This window comes from Haemaphysalis longicornis, unplaced genomic scaffold, assembly GCF_048455015.1.
Source record: "Haemaphysalis longicornis isolate Haplotype H1 unplaced genomic scaffold, Haemaphysalis longicornis Haplotype H1 scaffold_3, whole genome shotgun sequence".
Taxonomy (NCBI): domain Eukaryota; kingdom Metazoa; phylum Arthropoda; class Arachnida; order Ixodida; family Ixodidae; genus Haemaphysalis; species Haemaphysalis longicornis.
In genome coordinates, this window is record NW_027526335.1 from 93203737 (window position 1) to 93225908 (window position 22172).

Below are 22172 nucleotides of genomic sequence, written 5' to 3' on the forward strand. Positions count from 1 at the left end.
TTGTTGCGCTGTAGAGACGAGGCACACTTTTATGGCTCAGTGGGCTCCCTCCATTCTCCCTCCCCAAGTGAAAGCAAAAAATTATTTAAATGTACGTCCTCGTCCAGGAATGTACACATCCACAAGTGCGGGAGGCCGTTTCCCTAACTTGCGTATGTAGGTAATGGGCCGTAAAGACGGCAGGAGGAGAAGTCCTCAAGGACACTGAGTTGGTTATATCTTTCTAGCCAGAAAACCTAAAAAGAGGACGCCAACAAGATAACTGCAACTAAAAAAAAAAAAGGCTTAGAAAAAGTTAAACAAGGGGAAGCATGTACTCGTCGTAAGACATGCACACCTCATTAGTCGGCCACAAGGCTAGACCGGGCGAAATCTGTAGCATGCTAGGGCAAAATGTCGCATCGAAAAACAAAGCAGGTTACGGGTTTCCTAAAACCCCGTTCGGGTCATGAAGAGTGCGCTTTTCTTTTCCACTGCCAAATTGTGCAATGTTCATGAAAGGTGCAACGTAGGGATCAGGTAATGTATATATCATTTTTAGCCTGGGGCTGCTTGGGAGCTGTAATGGATTCGGTCGTGCAGAATTTGGCCCCTTATCATTTTTTTAAAGTGCGAATGCACTTTATAAGCGACCCCAAACCATCCACCGCCGGCGGCGGCGGCGGCGGCGTCCGCAGTGCTCCTCTATATTTAAAAAAGAAACAGCATCCGGCGCCAGGTTTCGATCCGAGGACTTTGCGGCCGCAGCGCGACGCTCTACCGACCAAGCCACGGACGCGACGCTGATATCAGTGTTAGTGACGCGCCTTATATCTTTAACGCATTCAAACTACGTCGTCAGTGGCGTGCGTTGGCGACTCAGCGGCGTTATAGCGGCTTGATAACTGCGTGGTGTACACGTGATACTACAAACCCGATGGAAGAGATGGAAGAGAAGGCGGCGAGGCGGTGGGCTGCGGGGGCCGAGCGCAAGCGCCGCAAGCGGGCCGACAACCGTGCATTCGCACTTTCACATTCTCCCCCTCGGGGAAATGCGGGGGAATTTTTTTACCTGGCGTACAGTTCACCGATTTCTAAAGTTATCTCAAGAGGTTGCTTCGTTCCGGTATTTCTTATTGTCAGTAAATTTTCCGTTTTTCGTAGGGAACTAACTAGCTATTTCAGGGAGTAAAATAACCGTTTGCATACGCATCTTCATTCGCTGGGTAGCTTGATAATGAAATGGCGCACAGAAATTGCGCACAAAGATTTGAAGTGCCAGCACCCTGTTCATGAATGAATATTCTGTATTTGGCATGTTCATGGTAAAAACCATGTATGTACTAATCTGGTATTGGCCGCGCCTATACGGTGTGAAATGTACGTTGTTTTAATGATTTCTTTACAAAAAATAAATGGACAGCGGCGCGTCAAGCACTCCAGTATAGTATGTTTACCTGCCGCTGTCTCTTGCTAGAGGTGGAATTGGTGAGGAGAGAGTTATTTCTAGATTAGGGATGAACAGGTCATTATGCCGATGATGGTGACAGTGTGTCGTGCGTATGCGTATACGAGCAATTAATTCAGTAGGAGCAGACAGTTATTATACTCTATAAAAAAAACCATGATTTTAATGCGCTGAACGCACGTGAACAAATAGCACCTCTGAAATAAGACCGCCAATAAAATCTCGTGGCATATCGGCCGAAATGATCTTTGACTGACGATGCAGTCAGTTCGCAGCGCGGCGAGCGGACCGTGCCAGGAGAGAGCATACTCGCCTACGACGTATATGAACCCGTCGAGGGCAACGGCTCCGGCTCCAGCCCGGCGCTGCATCATGCCAGCCACGTAGGTCCACTTGTTCAGGTGCGGGTCGTACCTTTCGCAGGTGTGCAGAGAGGTCTGCCCGACGTTACCGCCTATGGCGTAGATGCAGTCCTGCGAAGGAGGACGTTGGTTTCCGTATTTACCGCAAAGTTCGGCGAAAGGGAAATCTGGCGGTCCCGTGTGGGCAGAAAAGTGCTCCGCCGCATCCCCAGCGCATGCGCCAAAAAACCATGTTAGTGAGGAGTTAAGAGGTAAAGGGAGAGGTTGGTTGGGTTTATCAATGACGTGGCTATACGCTTTCGCATCTACCGACTCTGGCGAATGGGAACAGCGAATCGGAGGAAGCGAAAAAGAGGCTCTTAGGGCAGAGCGCGCGCGCAGCGAGCTACGGCGTGAAGCACCGCTCAAGCGACAACGGTGGGCTGGGAAGCAGCGTGAACGTGGAAATGCCGAACACCGGCCGCACGTTACTTCAAAATTTGTAGGCCACGCGTGCATATGCGCATTTTCTTTTAAAGGCGTCTTCGTGCAATTGCAGTCACGAGGTCGTTCGCTGTGTAAAAGCAGTTTAAAGAATGAGCCTTTGCTTGTGCCTCTCATCCCGCCGAATCATCCCGCATTAACAAGCCTGCCCAATTTATACAGTGTTCCGCAGTTCTGTACCGCGTTGTTGCACAAAGGCCAACTGCAGCGAATTTTAAAACGCAATTACGCATGCAAGCATCCAGGCAAGTCGCATTCTGCTTTGAGTTATGCTCTCTTCTTCTTTATCTTTTTGCATTCGTGACAGAGTTAAGGATTAGTCCGATTTAAGCCATATACCTGACGAAACGTACAAGCTACCGAATACGGCAACGCAGTGATGGTTCTGTCGTTTGGTTTCAAAAGGGAATGATTGACGGAACTACACAAATCATGACCAAATGCGTTGGAATATCGTGCAGAAACCCAGCACAAAAGGTTGAAATGACACTAAGCCACGATGTGGTCCCAGTTCAGGTTGGTTTGGAGGGTTTTATAAGGCGAGTCTTAAATTCGCGGATTAAAGCACCGAATATTCGTATTTTTCTTTTAGTCGTGCCTACGCTTTTAGTAAGGATCGGTCGATTCAGCTGCCGGTTGCGCCAGCTGTTCGTGTCAGCACACGTATGCACACCAAAGGTTCACGATATATGACTGCTCTACTTAGCTTACACAGTTCCCGTACGCCTGGTGGCGCTATGTTCTAATTTGTTCCAGCCGCACCAAGCTGTACATGAACGTGGTTGGTTGTTCGATTCACACGAACTGCGTAAGTTTGGTGTTTGCAAATAGAAGCCACGGAATAATGGCCGTGGCAGAAATAGTCCAGAAGCCATTGTAAAAGTAAGGTATCGTTGATGGAAAGAACCTTCCATCGGTTCTTATTTTAACAGCGGAGCGGTTTAGGCGTGGGCTTGACCGGGCGGCGTTAGCAAAAAAAAATACCAAGAAAAAAAAAACATGCCGCCTGTAAAGTGTGCACCACCGCAGATAGGGTATTATAACAGTGAAGCCGGCTTTCGCGCCTGCTCGAGTGTGAGCACAAGGGGCATGTGCGTACGCACACCCCTTACTATACCATACTAAAGGTGGTAGTCTTTCTTGGGCTACTGAAACGCAGAAAAAGAATTGGCGCAGCCTGAACTAACGCTTCAACGCTGGAAGAGCAGCGGAGCTGGGGTCGACATAGCTTCTTCCCCCCTGGGATCCGTTACCAGTGTGGGGGACCTACCGGAACGGCCTTGTAAAATCCAGCTAAACTAGGCCTGGCCCATCAACACTTATCCTAGCCTAGCAAGGACACCGAAAAACCTAACAAAACTTAGCAAAGCCTAGCAAAACCTAGCAGAACTTAGCAAAACCGGAAGGTAGTTCGACTCCCAGCTCCGCTGTTTCTCCAGCCTTGCACCACTAGTGCAAGCTGCGGCCATTTTTTTACAACGGAGCTCTTATAGGCTACTTCCCTCGCCTTTTGCGTCGGTAGGACGAGAAAATCTCCCAGACCGCTGTTCTCTGCACGTGCCGTGCCGTGGCTGACCGCACGTGTTCTTCTATCGCGCCATATGGCCACCTTCTACCTTCGACCAACTATCCGTCTCCGGCGCTTAATATTTTGATATAAAATGGCGTATATTGCCCCCGAAAAATGTTTTTCCAGCAACTAAATCGCTAAGTTGGGCGAGTTGCTTACTGGCTAAGGAATTCATCGTACTAGTGAACATTAAGACAGGGACAAAGCTAAAGAGGAGACGAACCACACGCTAGAACTTCAACTCAGTTTATGCCACATAAACAGGAAAACACCAATAAGTACATGATATTTGAAGGAGTTATCATAAAAACGCAGTGAACGTGTGGGTTTAATTTCCGCCATGTGATATGGGCCGGCGCTGCAATGTGGCCTGTGATATGAGCGATAGTGTTTTGTTTGTTTTCACTGCGTTTTTATGATATCATGTACCTATTATATTATATTGTAACGTGGTGGCAGAAGTGATGAGGCGAGCCATGGCTAAGGGTGATGAACGATCTATTTACACACCGTACAAGGTGGCCATGGGTGAGACCAAGCCAGGCAACATGCCCCACCCAGCTTCGTCGTCGTCGCAGATGGTCGTGCGTGACGCTACACACCGCTGTCGTCTTTCTCGTCTTTGGTGGCGTAACAATATCATGCACTCTGCAAATATCATGTACTTATTGGTGTTTTCCTGTTTATGTGGCATAAACTGAGTTTAAGTTCTAGCGTGGGGTTCATCTTCTCTTTAGTTTTGTCCCTGTCGTAATGTTCGCTAGTACGATGAATTCCTTTTCCAGCAATGCATTTGTTCTCAGAAGTGAAGCCAACTTTAGGACAATCGGTGTAAGCTTGGTCTTTGTAAGGTGGCTTTTCCACATCGTGGCCGCGCAATGAAGCCCACTTACAGTCCCGCCGAACGTTCTCCGTCGGGACGGCGCAGTGTGAGTGGGAGTTCATGGCCAGCCAATAGCCCACAAACAGCTCTGCTGGTCATCCACCTTCACAGAGTGGAACGGCACTGAATTTTCGTTTTAAGCTTTACTTGTACTTGGTGCTTTATTTTCCAACGAAGGGCGTTATATTGAAAAAAAGCGATGTTCAGGGCTGGCTTAACTCCGCAAGTACTATGTCTCAGATACGATATACGGAGCTCCAGCGCATGCCCAGGTGCTAAAACAACGCTAACCTTGAGCACGGCAACAGCGACGCCCCCGCGCGGAGACTTCATCGGCGCAACCGTTGTCCACGAGTCCGACAGGCTGTCGTAGCGCTCCACCGTGTTGAAGAAAGACGTGTCATCCATTCCGCCGATGGCGTACAAGGGACCGCCCAGTTGGCACAGGCCGAGGCCCCGCCTGCGACCCAGCACACACGCATTTTGCCTTCCGTATCCCCACTGAAGAGCACCGCACGTTCTGCAGTGAAGCAAAAATGTATTACCTGTGACCCACCACGCCACTTTTGGTGGTGGCAAACTTAGTGTCACCATCGCCTAAAAATTAATGTGCACTCGTCCCTTGTTCTGCCAGTTTCTCTAAAAAATTACGGGGTATGCTTAGAACTTTCAAAAAATGGCAAGGCGAAGTCCTCCTTCTGTCATTCTTCTGCTCTTTCTTTGCCGCACCTGTCACCATTTCACCAGCCCCCTGCCGAATACCCCCGAAGCCCGTCCCGCGCGCTTGACATGGCCAGGGGTCTCCTGTTGATCTGCTGTTGAACTTTTTGTTTGCCGCGCTTGTCACCAACTGACCAGGCCCCTCGATGTACTGCCCCATCCGAAGCTCCTTCTGTTATCTCGCCATCATGAGGAGCCTCCTGCTAATCTGTTGTTGAACTTTATGGAGAACTATGCGGCCGTGCACGTCATCACTTAGCCCACTGGTGAGAACCCGCCGAAGGTAGTTCCGTTGGCTAGACAACGTTTTTCCCAGCGCGCGCGCTGCGTCGCCATTTTCTAGATTTTTCAAAGCCCTCCTCCGATCGTGCTCCTGCACTGCTTCTTCCATTTCCTGGCGCGCGATCCCTGACTCATGCTGCCTGGCTCTCAAAACTTCAACTTTCTTTTTTTTGAACACCTATTTGCTGAGCATCGCAACGCGCGTACTTGAAACGTAGAGGCTTAAGGCAAACGTTTTAAAAATAACTTTCCCAAAGCAAGCTTTTGCGAGTGCCTTCAAGTGGCGGCTTAAACAAACAACACGTCCTATTGTCTGCTACAGGGCGCCCGGTCATGCGCGTTGTTTAAGCTTTGCGTGCGCCAGAGTAGCGCCGAGGGAAGCGAGGCCTACGAGGAATAGTGGCTGTGCTTCTGGAATGCAGTACTTAGCCTGATCACTATGGTGATACATCAAAGCGACGCATTTCTTTTTAGTTGCTGCAGGCAGTTTTTGCAGGGCTGTCATTGACTAAGGGAGGAAGTAAGATAGGCGAGGGGTAACATCAATTGCGCTTTAGGACCAACCTTTTAATGGAGGAAACGACATTGCAAGTTTTGCAGATTCGTATCAAGTAGAAAAAAATATCAAGGTGTATGGAAGGGTCGAGAGGTGGTATCGGTAGACTCACTTCAAAGAGAATAGTTGGTGGCAGTCCCTTCCTCAGCTAGTTGATCCCCCCTCCCTACCCAACTTTATAAACCTCGCTCCGTTTATCCAACCCTCCCAGTGTCTGGCTGGAGGGGACAGGGAGCTCCTCACCCGAGGTACAGCTCCTGACCAGGCTCAAGAGTGCCTGGCGCGTCTTCCTCACCCAAGGGACACTCGCTAGAACTTAACCTCGCCAGAAATAAATTTCTCTTTCTCTTTGTCTCTCTCTCTCTCGGCTAGTAGTTCGGAATGAGGATATTAAGTTGGTCACGAACGATGGACCCCGACTCATCATTAAGCAAGCACACAGGATGCTTGCTTGGCTCACAACGACGACAAGGAATACAGATGGCAAAACAATGGATAAATTTTTTTGGCAATAATGCTGAATTCAAAACAGCCTGGACTAACCTGGGCACGTTCATAGGACATACAAGCTTCCAGCAGTTGGTCGCAGGATCGAATACTTCGGCGCTGGCGAGGTGATGTTTGTCGTCGCTGCCTCCGACAGCAAACAGCTTTCCTGGAGAGGTACGAGCAAGTATATTTCACTTCGGGGCATAAATGGCAGAGCGGAATAAAGTTCGAAATATTTCGGACTAAGTCTCAGCATGCTATGAATGTGCCAGGAGTGCGGGCTTTTCTTCTCTCTCTCTCTCTCTCTCTCTCTCTCTCTCTCTCTCTCTCTCTCTCTCTCTCTTTACTTCTTTACGGAACGGGTTCCGTAAAAATTCGCTGCTTGTCCGAATCCTGCCGCCGAACCACTTTTTTGGGGAACGGAACCAGTGCCGTTGGAGCCTGTTTCGCAATGTGTAGATTTGATTGATTGGGGGGGTTTAACGCGCCGACGCAACGCCGGCGATGAGGCGCGCCGTAGTGGAGGGCTCCGGATTAATTTTGACCACCTGGGGATCTTTATCGTGCGCCGAAATCTCGTACACACGGGCGTTTTTGCTTTTCGCCTCCATCAGAAAAGCGGCCGCCGCAGCCGGGAATCGAACCCGCGACCTAGTGCTCAGTAGCGCAAGCAATGTGTAGAGATAAAAGCAAACAGTCAATGTACAAGGTGGTTCACGTACATGCCTCTGGACAGGGGATTTAGGCAACACTCTCTAGAGAATGGTCAGGGAGAAATTGAAACAGCCTGAAAGGTTAAAAGACGTCCCACCCTCGTGCTTCAGCTCCACAACTTCAAACAGGTTACGTACGGTTGCGGATACCAAGAAATATCACCAAAGCTGACACTTGATGCCGCTGCATTGAACGCATATATGCCAAACGCTTAGCGCACTGGCCTGTTAGCAGCCTGGCCCCTACCGTCAACAGACACGACTCCGACGTGGCGCCTCCTGGTGGTCATGTCGGCTGCCTTCAGCCACTTGTTGCTAGCTATGCTGTAGAACTCGGTTGACGGCGACGGTTCTCCGCTGGCGTCTCGGCCTCCAACGCAGAAAATGGTCCCTGAACCACAAATATGAGTTGTTACATTAGACTTCAATAAATAACGGCAAACGTCACTTTTGTCTGTGTCAGTTTTGACCTCTGGCACCTGTTGCGGGGTCACACGATGTGGCACGTTCTTCTGTGAGATTAGTAGAACTGTTTCCTTATTGCGATATACGAACTTGCGGCTGCGCCAGAGGTACGGATGCGACAAAATTTAGGTCATGTATTAAAGCCTATGTGAACAGTTATTTATATATTTATTCAGTAGCTTAAGCTGCCGATTTACAATAAATTGGGACGTTTCGGTGGATATGCATTCATAACACATTTTTTATGTTTCAAATGACCAAACATGTCCACATTTTTGACGTTAGATTAAAATAATTCGCCACCTCTCAAGTTGAGAATGAGTTAAATGAACTGATGAACTTGCCCGATCACAAAATTTGCAAGAAATCGTACGTTATTACAGTTGCGAACCAAGCCAGTTGCTGCAGCTTCCACGAAGTAGTATTACTTCCATCACCTCTTTATTTTCGCTATTAGGGTGGCAGTGAGGGAATCGGATTAATGCTTTGGCCTCGTTACCGAAAGGTATGCGCCACCTTAGGGCATGGCATGGCGGATTTCCATACGCTGACGCCATATTTTAGAACTAATTCCTTCCTGCTCAGGTTGCCCGTTGTGTCGTACGCCAGTTAAGATTCGTAATGGCTGCACGTGTATTTTACTTCTGCACGTTCTTTCGTCCCAAATATCAAGCTCCCGAGCAGTTTATTTAGCTAACCTGCAGTGATAACAATGCACCCTTTCTCCTCTCAAACATGAAGAATGTGTCAGCGTGCCTTTCACAGCCCTGTCCACCAAGTAACCTGATTATTTACACGTGGCAAAACAACTGACGTAACATAGCTATAGCTTTATTGCGAGAGAGGTCGGAGGTTGGGGGCTGGCATCTTGTGTTTTTGTTCCTCTTGTTTTGGTGAAATGTCTATCACTACTTTTCGGGTCGGCTATTTTCGTCATGTGTGTATGCGCGTTTATGAATACGGCACGTTTCTGCAATAAAAGTTCAGTTGGAACTCAGCGCTCGTCCGGTGTGCCTCACATTTAGTCCTTGTTTTTTGCTGGCTGTAGATCGAAACCAAAACGGTTTTAATGTGCCTGCAGTGCGTAAAAGTGTGCGGCCATATGTGCTTAGAATAAGCCTACAATAACCAAGCAGGCACTAGTAAGCCTACAGTGTGTACCACCTCACACCAAAAGCCTTATCTTTTTACGGACCTTTTTTACGAAAGTTCAATAAAAGGTCGCTCCTGGAGCGAATTTAGTCTCTTTTCTGTTCGCTTAAGGGCTTTTTGGGACGACGGAACCTTTCAGTTAGGGCCCAATTTAGCAGCACGGATAGAGCAGAAAATAAACTTAGAGGTCACTGTGGACCCGCCCCTGAATACCGGCGTAGCTGTGTCGCGGCCTGGAACGCTCTCCAGGCGCCGGCGGCAGGCCCGCCAGCAGGCCTGCCTTCCAGAGCTGTTGGTCCCGGGCTTCGTCCAGCAGGTCGCGGCAGCGGTGGCATGCGCGAAGCAGTTCTTCGTCCTCGGCTCGCCTGCGCACGTAGCCCGGCGGCAGGAGAGGCAGCCTCACCCGCGACAGGAGGCTCGGCAAATCAGCGGCCCGTGCACTCGTGTCGTGACGAACCCAGCTCATCAGGGCATCGTAGACCTGCGCACAGTGGGAAGCTGCTGGATATACCCCAGTGGTTTGCGTTGCTGAAAGCAGGTACCCGATAGCCTTCATTTGAAAAGTGCACAACAGCAGAAGAGAACGTAACAGCAGTGACCAGAAAACCGGTACAAGAGCCAAAAAAATGTCATTTTAACATTTCCAGAAGCTACAAACCGCTATGTGCCGGGCTCGGCGTTCACGCGCTCTTATAGCCCGGGGTTCACGCGCTCATGTCCCTGGCGCGAGAGCGGGCTGCTTGTTCCGACGCCATGTTTTAGCCGCAGCCAGCGGCTGGACTCTGACTCGCTTCCTCAATAAACGGCATCGAGACTTGACACTGGCCCTACTCCCTCCGAAACGCGTATTGACTCCGAACGCGTTCAGAGCCAGCGAGGCGTTGGCCCGCGCCTCGGGTATATGTAAAAAGAAGGGATGCACATAGCACACAGTCCTCAGTGTACACTAGATCAGTTAATTCCTCTCCCCAAAGAAGTGCCACGGATGACGTCCTAGTTAGCCTTAGAGCCCCATCACCTCACCGCGAGAGGCCGAAGAGCTGGCTATTGATAGCGCTAACGCAAACAGATGCCTCCACTGTGGTTACTGACTCTCAAGGGGCTTGCCGAAGTTCACGTCGGGTCTAGTGGTACCGACAGCAGTTGGCATCCTGCGAAGCATACCGCGGACCGGAAGGTCGAGATTGTCTGGACCCTGGCCCACTCCTCCATGAAAGGAAACGAGTTTGTCCATTTCACGGTGCGAGTTCTCGCCGACCACGCATATGCCACTGAAGGAAAGCCGGAGCCTACCACCCTATAACGACCTACCATGAAATTACGGAACACTACAAGTTAAGCAGGAAGGCTCTCCCAGCCCCGCACCCACAGCTGACAAAAACGCAGAAAACCACACTCAGGTTGCTTCACAGGAATACATTCCCACACCCGATTCGAACGAACTTACTACTTCCACCCAGTACCAGCCACCACGAAAGTTTTGTGGACAACCTGCAGGCGCACTTCCTCACATCAGCTGGGAGCGCAAGGAGAACCCAGATCCATTCCCACCCCTTCCGCCACTCTCCAGAGCAGTGGAAGATCACAGCTTGCATCTTCCCGGCCAGGCTCTCCTGGTGGAGAGAGCTGCGCTGGCGCGAAGACGGTGAACACTCCTGAACTGAGGAGCCACTCCCGCCGAACACCACGTTCAATAAAAAGTTTTCCTCCTCCTTCAGTAAACTGTATTTATTTATTTATTTATTTATTTATTTATTTATTTATTTATTTATTTATTTATTTATTTATTTATTTGAAATTCCTCACAGGCCCCTTTACAGGGCATTGAGTAAGGGGGTAAAAAAGTCAGGTGTTCGATTCGATGGTGGTTTATTTAACACAAAGAAACAACATGCAATGGGTATATACAGGAGGAGGTCCCGAAGTCAATGACTGCAGGGGGACCTCATATATACAGAATTAATTCACGCGTTAAAAAACATAGCACAACTAAGGGTGACGAGGTTTGCAATATAAGTTTAAGTCGGAAGATGATAACAAGAAAAAAGAAAAGTCTATTGCATAGTGCACACACGAAATCTACGCACAAGAATGACAAAGTAAACCGAATACAATCAGGGTAGTAGACGAAGGAGACAGCAACTAGAGATAGCCGACTATACCGACGCGATGCGCACCAATGAGTGTCTATTGTTTGCAGTACGCACAAAAAAAAAACGCACAAGAAAAAAACGCAGAACCTATGCGCACACGCAAAAAAGCTTGGTAACACTCTAGCGTTAAAACAAAGTAAGCAGCACCGGACACTGCGAGCCACCTGACCTCATCTGCGGAACGAACGGCCAGCCTCGAAGCGAAATCAATGGTAGAGCAAGCCTACTCCTCGAATGGTTGCTTATTAGGAGAAGGGCACAAAACCTACGTTGTTATCTTGGAAATCTTTTGACGACGTACGTGCACGGACTGCGCTCCACCGCAAGGCGCTTGACCAGTGTCCGCCAGCGCTACCGAATATAAAACACCGCGGCAACATGGCCGCAGTCGAGAGGGAACCCAGCTTCACTGTAAGCGAGCTATATAGTTTTGAGACGTCCGGTTCTTTGGTTACTTTTAATTGGAGTTTCTTATTTGATTTTTCCACTGCCGTATCTTCCCAACCAGACAGATCTCTGCCAATTTTTTAGCTTAATTAAAGCTTAGTTATAACATAATTTCGTAGGCGTTGTGGTTCCATAACGTGCGTGGTAGCATTGCGCTAACTTAGATAACAAAAAAAAATCTAAGTTCGCACTAACGCGTAAGACTTGAAGGTAGCGAAGCTGTGCGCAACCTTCCGGGCCATCACGAAGAATTAAGTCCACGATTGCAGCCGATTTTCTTCTTCGCTGCAGCAACGACATTTACTCCATCATTGTTGCTATAAGTGTGAGCTTAATTCCTTCATTTTTTGGAAGTGATAATCATCGGGCATCACCTTGGAGGGGCGAACACTATGGCGTGTCTTTCTCGTTCCGAGCGAGTGTTGCCACGATTACGGCGAACGCTGGGGTCTCTCTCGTTCCGAGCGAGTGTTGCCACGATTATAGGCGAACGCTGGGGTCTCTCTCGTTCCTATAGCGAGTGTTGCCACGATTACGGCGAATGCTGGGGTCTCTCTCGTTGCGAGCGAGTGTTGCCACGATCACGGCGAACGCTGGAGTCTTTCTCGTTCCGAGCAAGTGTTGCCACGATTACGACGAACGCTAGAGTTTTTCGTCAATCTTGACCAATCTCCGTAGGTGGGTATGCTTGGCTTGACAAACGTGCGCCGGGGATGCCGGGCGGTCGTCGCGAGGCACGCACACATGAGCACTCGGCATTTTCTTGGTTGTTAACTGCAGGGCGGTCGGCGCGAGGCTCGCGCTCACGTGCGCGCGCTCGGCAATTTCTTGCTATTTCTGACTGCGGACACAAAAAATTACGATTTGCTAAACAGCTTCGCTGGTAAAACAGCAAAAATGGCTGGCGATCATGCACCCACGTAATTTTCGAAATTTTGAAATATTAAACTTAAATATGGCCCAAGCACCATTTAATTTTTCTTTTTCGCCGATTCATGGACCACACCGTCGGATTCACGTGCCTCCGTGACCGTCGATAGTGTTAATTTAGCGAGGTGTGTGACAGTTTCGATGTGTGTATGGGGGGGTACCTGCCTGAGTCTCAGACTCCACAGCGAGGTCTGCGGCGGCCAGCAGCCTGGCGAGGTGTTGCGAGCCCAGGCCAAGGAACTCACGGCCGCAGGCCACCTTGGGAAAGTGGCCGCGCACAAAGAGCTCGGCGCTGCGCGCCAAGCCCTGCAGGCCGTGCGACTCGGCGAACTGCCAGACGCCCAGCGCGTTGGCAGGCTCCAGCTGGGCGCGCACGAAGTCGGAGCAGGCGCACGTCAGTGGCTCGATCTGGAGCACCGACGACGCGTGGAGAAGGGCCTGCATGCGTGCGCACAGGTGCGGTGCATCTCAATGAAGACGCAAGATCTGAATGCCGAATCGTCTTGCGCATGCCCAAACTGCTTCAGTAGAAGCTGATAAACATCAGGCGGTTATAAATGCATCCGCAAGGGTATGGAGCAAGCCTTGAGGTAAAGAACCGAGGCTCGTGCCCACACGCGGAGCCTATACGGAGTTGCACACTTTCGGCACACGGTCCCGGGACAAGACCTCTGATTCAGAGAACTGTTGTACTGCGCCAATGCAAAAAGAGCATTTCTGAACAAGATACACCCAGTATTGAACAAACAGAGGGTGGGACAATGGGTTAATGGGGATGGAGGGGGAATGGGCAAATGGAAATTAAGACTGAAGAGGGAAAGTGGGGGAGGGTAACGAAGGAGAATGACCGATGTTTGCGCTTTAACGTTTTTTTTGTATTTTCGCATATACTTTTATTGAAAACCATTTTTTCGTTGATCTATTGGCGGGCGCGCACGAAAAATGACTACCAATATTCAAGTGTTTGTGTTAACCATTTTGTTTCTTTTTGAGGTTCACAATTCAAATTACTGGCGCTTTAGGCGCTCGGGCTACGCCAGCGCTATGAGGTGCGCTGTAGTGGATCACTGCGGATTAATTTAAACCACCTGTAGATCTTTAATGTGCACCGAAATGTCGACCCATGGGTGTTTTGTTTTTCGCCTCCATCAGCAAAATGACCGCCGCGGCCGCGAATCTAACCCGCATCCTTGGGCTCAGCAGCCACTGAACCACCGCATTCTTTTAACTAAATAAATACTGTGCCCATCGCTCCGTCTTGTAACATTCATATAACGCGCGGGACATTTTTATGACCACCGAATGAACGATAAAATCATGGGGCGGTAGCGTAATGCCTTCACCACGCTATCTCAGCATAAACCCATTGATCGTCTCTTTCAGCGTCGCCCACGCCTTATAAGATGTTTGTTTTGAAGTGATTAAAGGGACTCTGCAACACTACCGATAAACGCTTTCACTCTTTCCTTCGCGCCTGGAAACACTGCGAAAGCTGTAGTTATCGTCAGTATGGAGGGGCACTGCGTGATTTGCTTGTCGCAGCAGATAAGCCTTCCGCTTCTGCTTTGATTTTGTGGCTTTCTTCTTTAAATTGGCTATGAAATGCATTCATTGCTGCAGCTGAGGGAAAGCCAGCCAACAGCTGCTACACCGCTGTAATGACGTAATCCCCCAGCAGTCGAATAACGCCAACATTAGGGAAAGAGAGAGAAACATTTTGAGCTACACACTAAACTTTTTTGCACACTTTTTGGCTAGAAAGGATGTAGTATAAGCGGAAAAAGGGTGTTGGGAGCCCATTGCACCCTTTTTTCTTTAATCTCAACACCTTTTTCCTAGCTCTACACCCTTTTTGTGTGAAAAAAAGAGTTGATCAACTTCAACACCCTTGGTTTTTCTTAGGGTGTTGAAAGGGTGTGGAAAAGGAGTTTAGATGTTCATTGAATAAGGCCATGCATACATGTATAATTGCAGTGTAAAGAACAAGACATCCCTTAATATCCTCCTCTACTCGTAAGAAATATTCGAACCCCCCCCCCATCCCCCCCCCCCCCCAAAAAAAAGACTTCGTCTGCAATGATCGCTCGTTTTCATATACGGTGTGTCCCATGCCCGGAGTTCAGCTTTGGCACGTGACATATAAATTTGAACATTTAAAATAAAAAAAACAACAACCTATAGTTGTGTGGCAAAAAGGGTGTTGAGCGACTGCAACACGCTTGTCATTCTGTAGGGTGTTGAAAAAAATGTTCAGTTGCAAAAAAAGAACAGCGCAGCTGCGGGCACACCTAGTTCTTCCGGTGTCGCTAAGTATTGCTACGTTTGCTAGGCTTTGCGATGTTCTTGCTAAGCTAGGATAAGCTCCCTGGAGTGAGGCCAAGTTTAACCGGATTTTACAAGGCTGTTCCAGTGCGTCCCCCACACTGACAGTGGATCCAAGGGAAAAACAAGTTAGGTCGACCCCCAGCTTTGGTGTTTCTTTACCCTTGCACCACCACTGCAAGCTGCACCAATTCTTTTTGCGTTTTAGAATCCAAAAAAAAAAAAATTCCCCGCATTACATTATCTGCGGTGGTGCACCCTTTACAGGGGCGTAGTTCGTTTTGTCTGTCTTTTTTTGCTAACGCCACCGAACCTAGTTCAAGGTTAAACAGCTTCACTTGTAATAAATTGTGCCAATTTATGTTGTACGAAACTTCGTGGGGTCAAAACATACTCCGCTTGTAGAAAATGTTCTGTCCACCCGTGTAAACGGATATGAAATACCTCCAAAGTTCAAAGTCTCTTACACCCTTTTTGCTTACACCCTTTTTCTTAACACCCTTTTTCTTAGTTTCGAACACCCTGATTTGTATTTTATACCCTTTTAAGAAAAAAGGTGTTTAAATATTGTACACCCTTCTTGAAGGGTGTTGAGATGGCGGGAATATTTGTCTGGTATTTAATAAAATTTTATGACTTACCCCTCGATTAAAAAGCTTTTTGCAAATCCGCATGCTGATTTGTATATGCTTACATTAAAATGCACTACCCTGAAATTAGCGCTAAAATATCTTATTTTTGTGACAAGCCCAATGGCTCTATTGGAGGGCTTTCCTCTGCTTGCTATAAAAGCATGAAGTGCAGATGTATTACTCGCTGTCCCCATGCATCCAGTTGGCTTTCTTGTTTAATTCATTTGATGGTCAAGTGTGACTTGTGCATGTAGAATGTGTCTGTATGTGATGCTGCGTTCTCTGCCCATCCACACCTTCACGCATAGCTCCGCTGCCCACACCCTTATTTTAGGGTGTTGAGCAACCTTACCTCCTTTCTTAGGGTGTTCACACGAACTCATCTTTACACCATTTTTTTAGCCAAAACACCTTTTAAAAGTGTTCGCCATGGGACAAAATTCTTACAACCTTTTCATCCAAAAAGGGTGTAAGAAGGTTTATTGTGTAGTTTCTAGGTTATGTGATGGACATAGAGCAGTAATTTTCGGCTGAGGTAGTCTGCGACCCGCTAATCTATGTACTAGGCGTATTAGTTACTACGTTCTGCAAGCATTTAAGATTTCCCAAAAATTTGGAAGTGTTGCAGGGTTCCATTTAAGTGTTCTTTCTGGGCGGTGAAGTACCGTTTGGTGTATTCTTACCCGGTTCCCTTCTTTAGTCAGTTCTAATGGCTTACCTGAACTCCCTCCACCGTCAGCTGCACTACCCCGGTGTAGGCGAACTGAATGAGCTTGTCCATGGCCACTTCATCGATGTCGCCAATGGTGACCTCCTGCAACGTTGATGCTGCTATTTTTTTCTCGCTTCGACATCAACTTACCCCGCCTTCGCAGGCGAGTCAAGTTGCATCATCCTACATTAACCATAAACACTGCGAATTGACGAACACCGTAAGTCATATTAGTGGTTTCTCTAAGCGTCAGTTCCTTATCGGGAGGTGTATGTTGTCAGACGTGCGCAATACGTTTTTAGCCAACTTGCGACCAATAATATACCCGCTTTACTTCGGAGTGTGATAGCATGCAGCGTAGCAGCAGGGAGAGCGCAAGGAATTATAGACACAGGGAAATTAAATCCTTTCTGGCAACGAGGACATGCGTTAAAATTCAGTTTTCCGCATTACCACGGCACAGTCAGTGGTAGTGCATTATGGGTCCCACACTGCACGTCGATGCCAGGCTTCATTTACACACTTGACGGCTACCTGGTCTATGTGAGAGAACAAGCTCTGTCCACTTGGGACCATTCGAATCGCAGACCTGCAGTGACGTTTGCTCCCATACTAGCTGAAAGCGTTAGTCTTACAAGGATGACGAATTTGAGCCGCCTTGTAAGTCGGTCGTTCGGCAGGCTGGTCGGCCGGTCTGTATGTTTATCTATCTGTCTATATGACCGCGGCCGCCGGCAGCAAGGACGTCGCTTGCCACAACCTGTTGCCTTCCATCCGGGGTACATCCCTTGTAGTAGACAGGGTTGAGCATGTGGGCGGACGCACCTCCTGGTGGCTCTCGGCGAGCGGCGTGGTGAACATGGCGTGGAAGTAGGGCGAGCAGCAGGCCAGCACCAGCCGGTGGCAGCGCCAGGCGCGGCCGCCTACGCGCAGCTGCACGTCGCACAGCTGGCCGTCCTCGAAAAACTGCCGCAGCCGCCGGAACGACTGCTGCGCCACATCCGGCGCCGCGTACGTCAGCCGGCCGGCCTCGTCCACGCTCATCGTCCCGCCTCAACACTGCCGAGGGCCGGGAGGAGGCTGGCAGGCGTTCATCTTCAGCAGGACCTGAAGGAGGACATTATATATTCAGGAAATTTCAGTTTTAATGTGAAAGCATAAATGCCCCATTGAGCGAAAAGACCGGCTTTGACGCCGGCTTAGGGGTCTGTAACAGCGACGCGGCTCCTAGACCACGGGTCTTTAGAGCGTTCCATAGCGGGATGTGTTACACACTGCGCGCGCGGTCGTAGGTAAGGGTGGTCGTTCACGCCAGCATGCCGCCGATTTAGTAAAAGAGCGGAAGAACGCAAGCAAATCCACCATCGTCGTCACTTCTCTAATACATGGAGGCAGGAACGAGCAGCTGCGCAACATGTAGGAGAGAGATCGAAGCTATTTGAGAGCGGATCTCGAAACAAATCGTTTCAGCGGAACGAGGACGAAACCCTTCTAGAACGCGGGGCGGAATAGAAGCGTCTCGGGCGTTCAGTCGAAACATTTAACGTACTTTTCGCCGGAAAAAATGTTCACCTGGAAAAACCGTGCTTTTACGGGAGACCAAATAAGTAACAAAGTAGATATATGGCAGCTGCATCCAGCAGATAAGATATCTTTTACCTATATTACCCAACCAATTTCGCAGACAGATTTTGTAGTATTTACAGACGGCTCGCAATATAAAACCGACATAGGAGCAGATTTTATAATTCTAGACAAATCCAGCAAAATAGTAGAAACCAAGCAATACAAACTTCCGGAGTACAGCAATAACTTTGAGGCAGAAGGAATCGCGATTTTAAAAGCACTTGAATACCTCCAAACTAGCTTCAAAGAAGGTAACGTGCAGTTGTATACTGATAGCCTATCAACCCTAAAAGCAATGAGCAATCCAAATAATCGGAACCCAAATATATTTAGAATTAAAGAAATGCCAAACAAAATAGCAAAACAGGTCAAAGTAACGTTAACTTACATTAAAGGTCACAGTGACAATGTCGGTAACGAAATAGCGGACGAAATGGCTAAAAAAGCAGCAAAATATGGCTAAAAAATTGACTGGCCTATTTCACTACAATTTATCAAAAAAACAGCTCAATATTAACCTAAGAAAACATTGGAAGGTTGAGTGGCAACAAGAAGGAAATGGAAGCTACACATTCCAATGGATAAAGAATATTCACAAAATTCCGAACCACTTTCCCACCAACTATTACGCGTCACAGTTTATCACTGGACACGGTAGATTTCCGTTTTATTTTCATAGGTTCGCCATTACAAATAATAACATATGTAAATGTAACCTACCAGCAGACAGTTTGGACCACTATTTACAGGACTGCCTAATAACAACAAACACAGAGAACAACTTCTTGATATCCATAGAAATTACCTCGTAAGAAGGAAACCAGAGCTAATAAAACATACAAAAACATTAAAAATTTTAAAAGAAATGACAATAATAATTAACGCTAATATTCAACAATACTAACCCCTGAAATATTTTGTCACAATTTCACACACACGCAGAAACAAAGTCAGCGGCAAATAACGCGATCATAGGTTTTAGATCTTTTGTATTTATCATTGTTTTGTAGTGAGTCATTTTCTGCGTAATTAGCTTGTTTAATTACCTTTTTACATTTTTTTAAATTTCAAATCCAGACATCTATTTTCAATTTATTTAATTTACCCGTTATACCTCGGTAGAACGGGGAGGGTTTCAGTTCATGAGCCCGTTTAATAAAGTTGTACATTAATGCTTTTGCATTCAGAACCCTTCAAAGCTTAGGTGTCCTCAGACCTTTTAGTCAGTATCAAATAAGTTGTTTTTTACGCAACCCTCATCCCCTCCAGGCCACCGGCCCCACCTCCATTTCCAAATTCCAGAAGGACAAGCAGCCATGATATGAAGCCGCAGATTACCACCAACACCGTTTCGTTCCCTATGAAAGCGCTCGCGTGTGAGTGCCTTCTTAGCCAGTTATGCTCAATCTAGTAGTACTGGGTCGCCACCGAGACGAGACGCCTTTCCATCCCACCCTATCGGTGAGCAACATCGCCTTACGCTGCTGCAAGATCAACGCGTTCTTCTTCTGCTCCTCTGGAATAGACAAGTTGCTTCTCTCATTTCGAATATATTTTTGCGTCTTTAACTGCGTCGCATGATTTAGATTAAGCAGAATGAAGCCGACTACAGTTAGGATAGTTCATTCATTAGATGCGTGAGCATTTGTAAGTGGACAAACGAGAAATCCGGTCTGTCCGTTTCTAGTGCTGCATGTGTCTACTTTCACCGAGTATGAAAATTCTGTTAATAAAAAGCCCTAAGGCCTTAATGTTTTCATGTGAAGCGACTTACATTGCTCATGAAGATGTGCCTTCCCACTAGTAAGACCGACTTCAAAGGGTCTGGGTGTACTACATTCCTTCCTATAAAACCTGTCGTAACGCGTGTGAACAAAATTGGGGCAGCTTCGCAATAATAGCGCGTACTGGGCAAACAGCGGAGCTGGCGCCCTAGCTAGCTTATTCTTGATTCGGCTAAGTTCGTGCGTGGTTATGCTTGGAGACTCGACCAAGTTTTCTGCGTGTTGTTGTAGTCACCCCCCCCCTTCTCAGCGAGCAATGAAGACTCGGTCACTAAAGTATGTACAATCTGTTATTTTATTGTCAGTACCAGTCATTTCTTTTGGGATTGGACCGAAGTCGTCGCATCCATTCTCGAGTAGCCGCTCTTCGGGAGTGGCGCTTTCTTCTGTCGCCCATCTGTCTCTTCGTCGGCGGCCCGGCAGTTGTACCTCACATAGACTTCCGAACATGCCGCTTAAAGATCTCCATCATTGGTAGGTACGGATCGCTTCGTCCGCACGCTTTCACATCTTTAGCGAAGTGGCTGCCGCCGACGCGGCGGAGGGGGTTGCCCTTAGCAAAGCGGAGCGAGTGACGTCGGGAGCAGACGTCAGTTGTTTTGTCGGCGACGCTGCTTGCTCATACGCTGACTGGCATGCACCCGTTCGGGGTGCTCGGATCGTCGTCACTGATTGCATTCTCGCCTGGCATGCAGCACAACGTGCTTCCTGATAAACCGCACCTTCGTCAAGCGTCCGGATCTTTTTTGGTCGCCCCACCCCTATGTGCGCGGGACAGAGTCGGATAGAGTTTTGTTGCCGCCGCCGCGGTGGCCGAGTTGTATAAGCGCAAATGGTTGCCCCTAGCAACGCGGAGCGAGCGACGTCAGGAGCAGACGACAGGTGGCGCGCGCGTTTTTGTTCACCGATGGAGCAACCAAGAGCTTAAACAGCGCTGCTGTTAAGACGTTTTCTTAACAGAGCATATGTGTAAACAAGGGATGCTGACTCTAAAGGGGCTCGTTATAAAGCGCACCATAAGCACACAAGGGGCCCCATGGAAGTATTTAACAAAAAAAAAAATGGCTCAGGTAGCACTGGAGGTGCAAGGCTGGAAAACAGCAGAGCCATGGCGGCCCCTCTCCCTTCATCGGAGACTCTGAAAACTGTCCGTGGCTGGCGGGCCCGGGTCGTTTTGTCGGCAGGCTTTCACATCTCTACCAAGGTGGACCGCTTTAGCACGCGCTAGGACCCGCGGAAACCGGCTTCGCGAACTCGCCGTCTGTAGCCCGCACACGGCGTCTGTGCTCCCCCCTTCAGGCGCGGACGCACGTGAACTGGCGATAAGAACAACACGCGAGAGCTGACGCCACGAACACTGAGCAGAATGTTCTCGAAGGTCGAGCTGGCCGAGGCGCGCGCTCACGTGCGCTCGGTATTTTTATTTTTTGGCGAGCTCCTCACGGGGCGCAAACCTGGACGACGCCGGGCGCTCCTCACGAGGCCAACGCTTACGTGCACTCCGCAGAGCTGAGTCTTCGGTAACGATCGACGACGGAGCTAAAAGCTTTAACAGCTTTCCTGTTAAAATTGCCTTCTTACTTTGGTACCAGACGCTTAAAAATGTATTATCGCAGTGCATCTCTGCGAAGTAGTGAACCCGACTTTACAGGGGCTCGGTGTATAGCAGATTGGCTGACGCATTTCTCCGACGATTCGCACTTGGGAGTTTCTGATTTTAATAGTGGAACAGTTTAAGCTGGAGTTCCTCCATCCGTGCCTGGCGTCGCTCAAAACTTGGCGCGACAAAGAGGGCGAAAACGCTAGGCCAAGAAGTGAGAGGGAAAGTGGCGAGGAGGTAAGGATCCCACGAGCAGGTGTGTGGGGAGTGCGTGCCCCAAGAAAAAAACGCTTCCCGCGGGCCGAATCGAACCTGGACCCCCCGCGTTATGAAACCGGTGTCTGTTCAATTGCGCTATCATCGCATTCGGGGCGCACAGCATTTCCTTTGTGTTTGCAGCGCGGGCGTTGACTTTTGACTTTGGCTGAGTTGAGCTGGACAGATGTACGGGTGGGGAGGCGCGCGTCGGGGATTGGCTGCGCCTAGTGATGACGTAAGCTCTGATGTGCAGGTGTTCTCCTAGTTGAGAGAAACGGCGTATGCTCGGCGGAATCAGTGTCTGATCTCCCTAGGCGCGACAATTTACGCCTGTTGATGGATCTTCCCTTTCCAATGATCTGTACATACATACATACATACATACATACATACATACATACATACATACATACATACACACATACACACATAAAGCCAGTGAAGACCCCCAGCTCCGTTGTTTCCTGTCTTCGACGGTGGCCGAATTTTTTTGAACGCAAAGCTTTACTAATCTCGTCGAGTGGTTTTGCCGTCACGGGAAATTTGACCTTCATTTGACCGCAGCTGCGCCGTATTCTCGGAAACG

General features: G+C 48.6%; 1 protein-coding gene across 1 annotated transcript in view; it reads right to left on the bottom strand.

Annotated features, from left to right (window-relative positions):
• LOC144174880 (kelch-like protein 8) overlaps window positions 1-22172 on the bottom strand; it is a 43736-nt gene that overhangs the window by 14796 nt on the left and 6768 nt on the right. The window contains exons 2-9 of the mRNA XM_077703836.1: window positions 17144-17425; window positions 16325-16420; window positions 12818-13090; window positions 9336-9603; window positions 7753-7896; window positions 6847-6958; window positions 5037-5205; window positions 1761-1920 (exon numbers count right to left, since the gene is read on the bottom strand). Of these exons, the coding sequence (XP_077559962.1) occupies window positions 1761-1920; window positions 5037-5205; window positions 6847-6958; window positions 7753-7896; window positions 9336-9603; window positions 12818-13090; window positions 16325-16420; window positions 17144-17362 (1441 nt within the window). The 5' untranslated portion in view covers window positions 17363-17425. The remainder of the gene's footprint in view (window positions 1-1760; window positions 1921-5036; window positions 5206-6846; window positions 6959-7752; window positions 7897-9335; window positions 9604-12817; window positions 13091-16324; window positions 16421-17143; window positions 17426-22172) is intronic.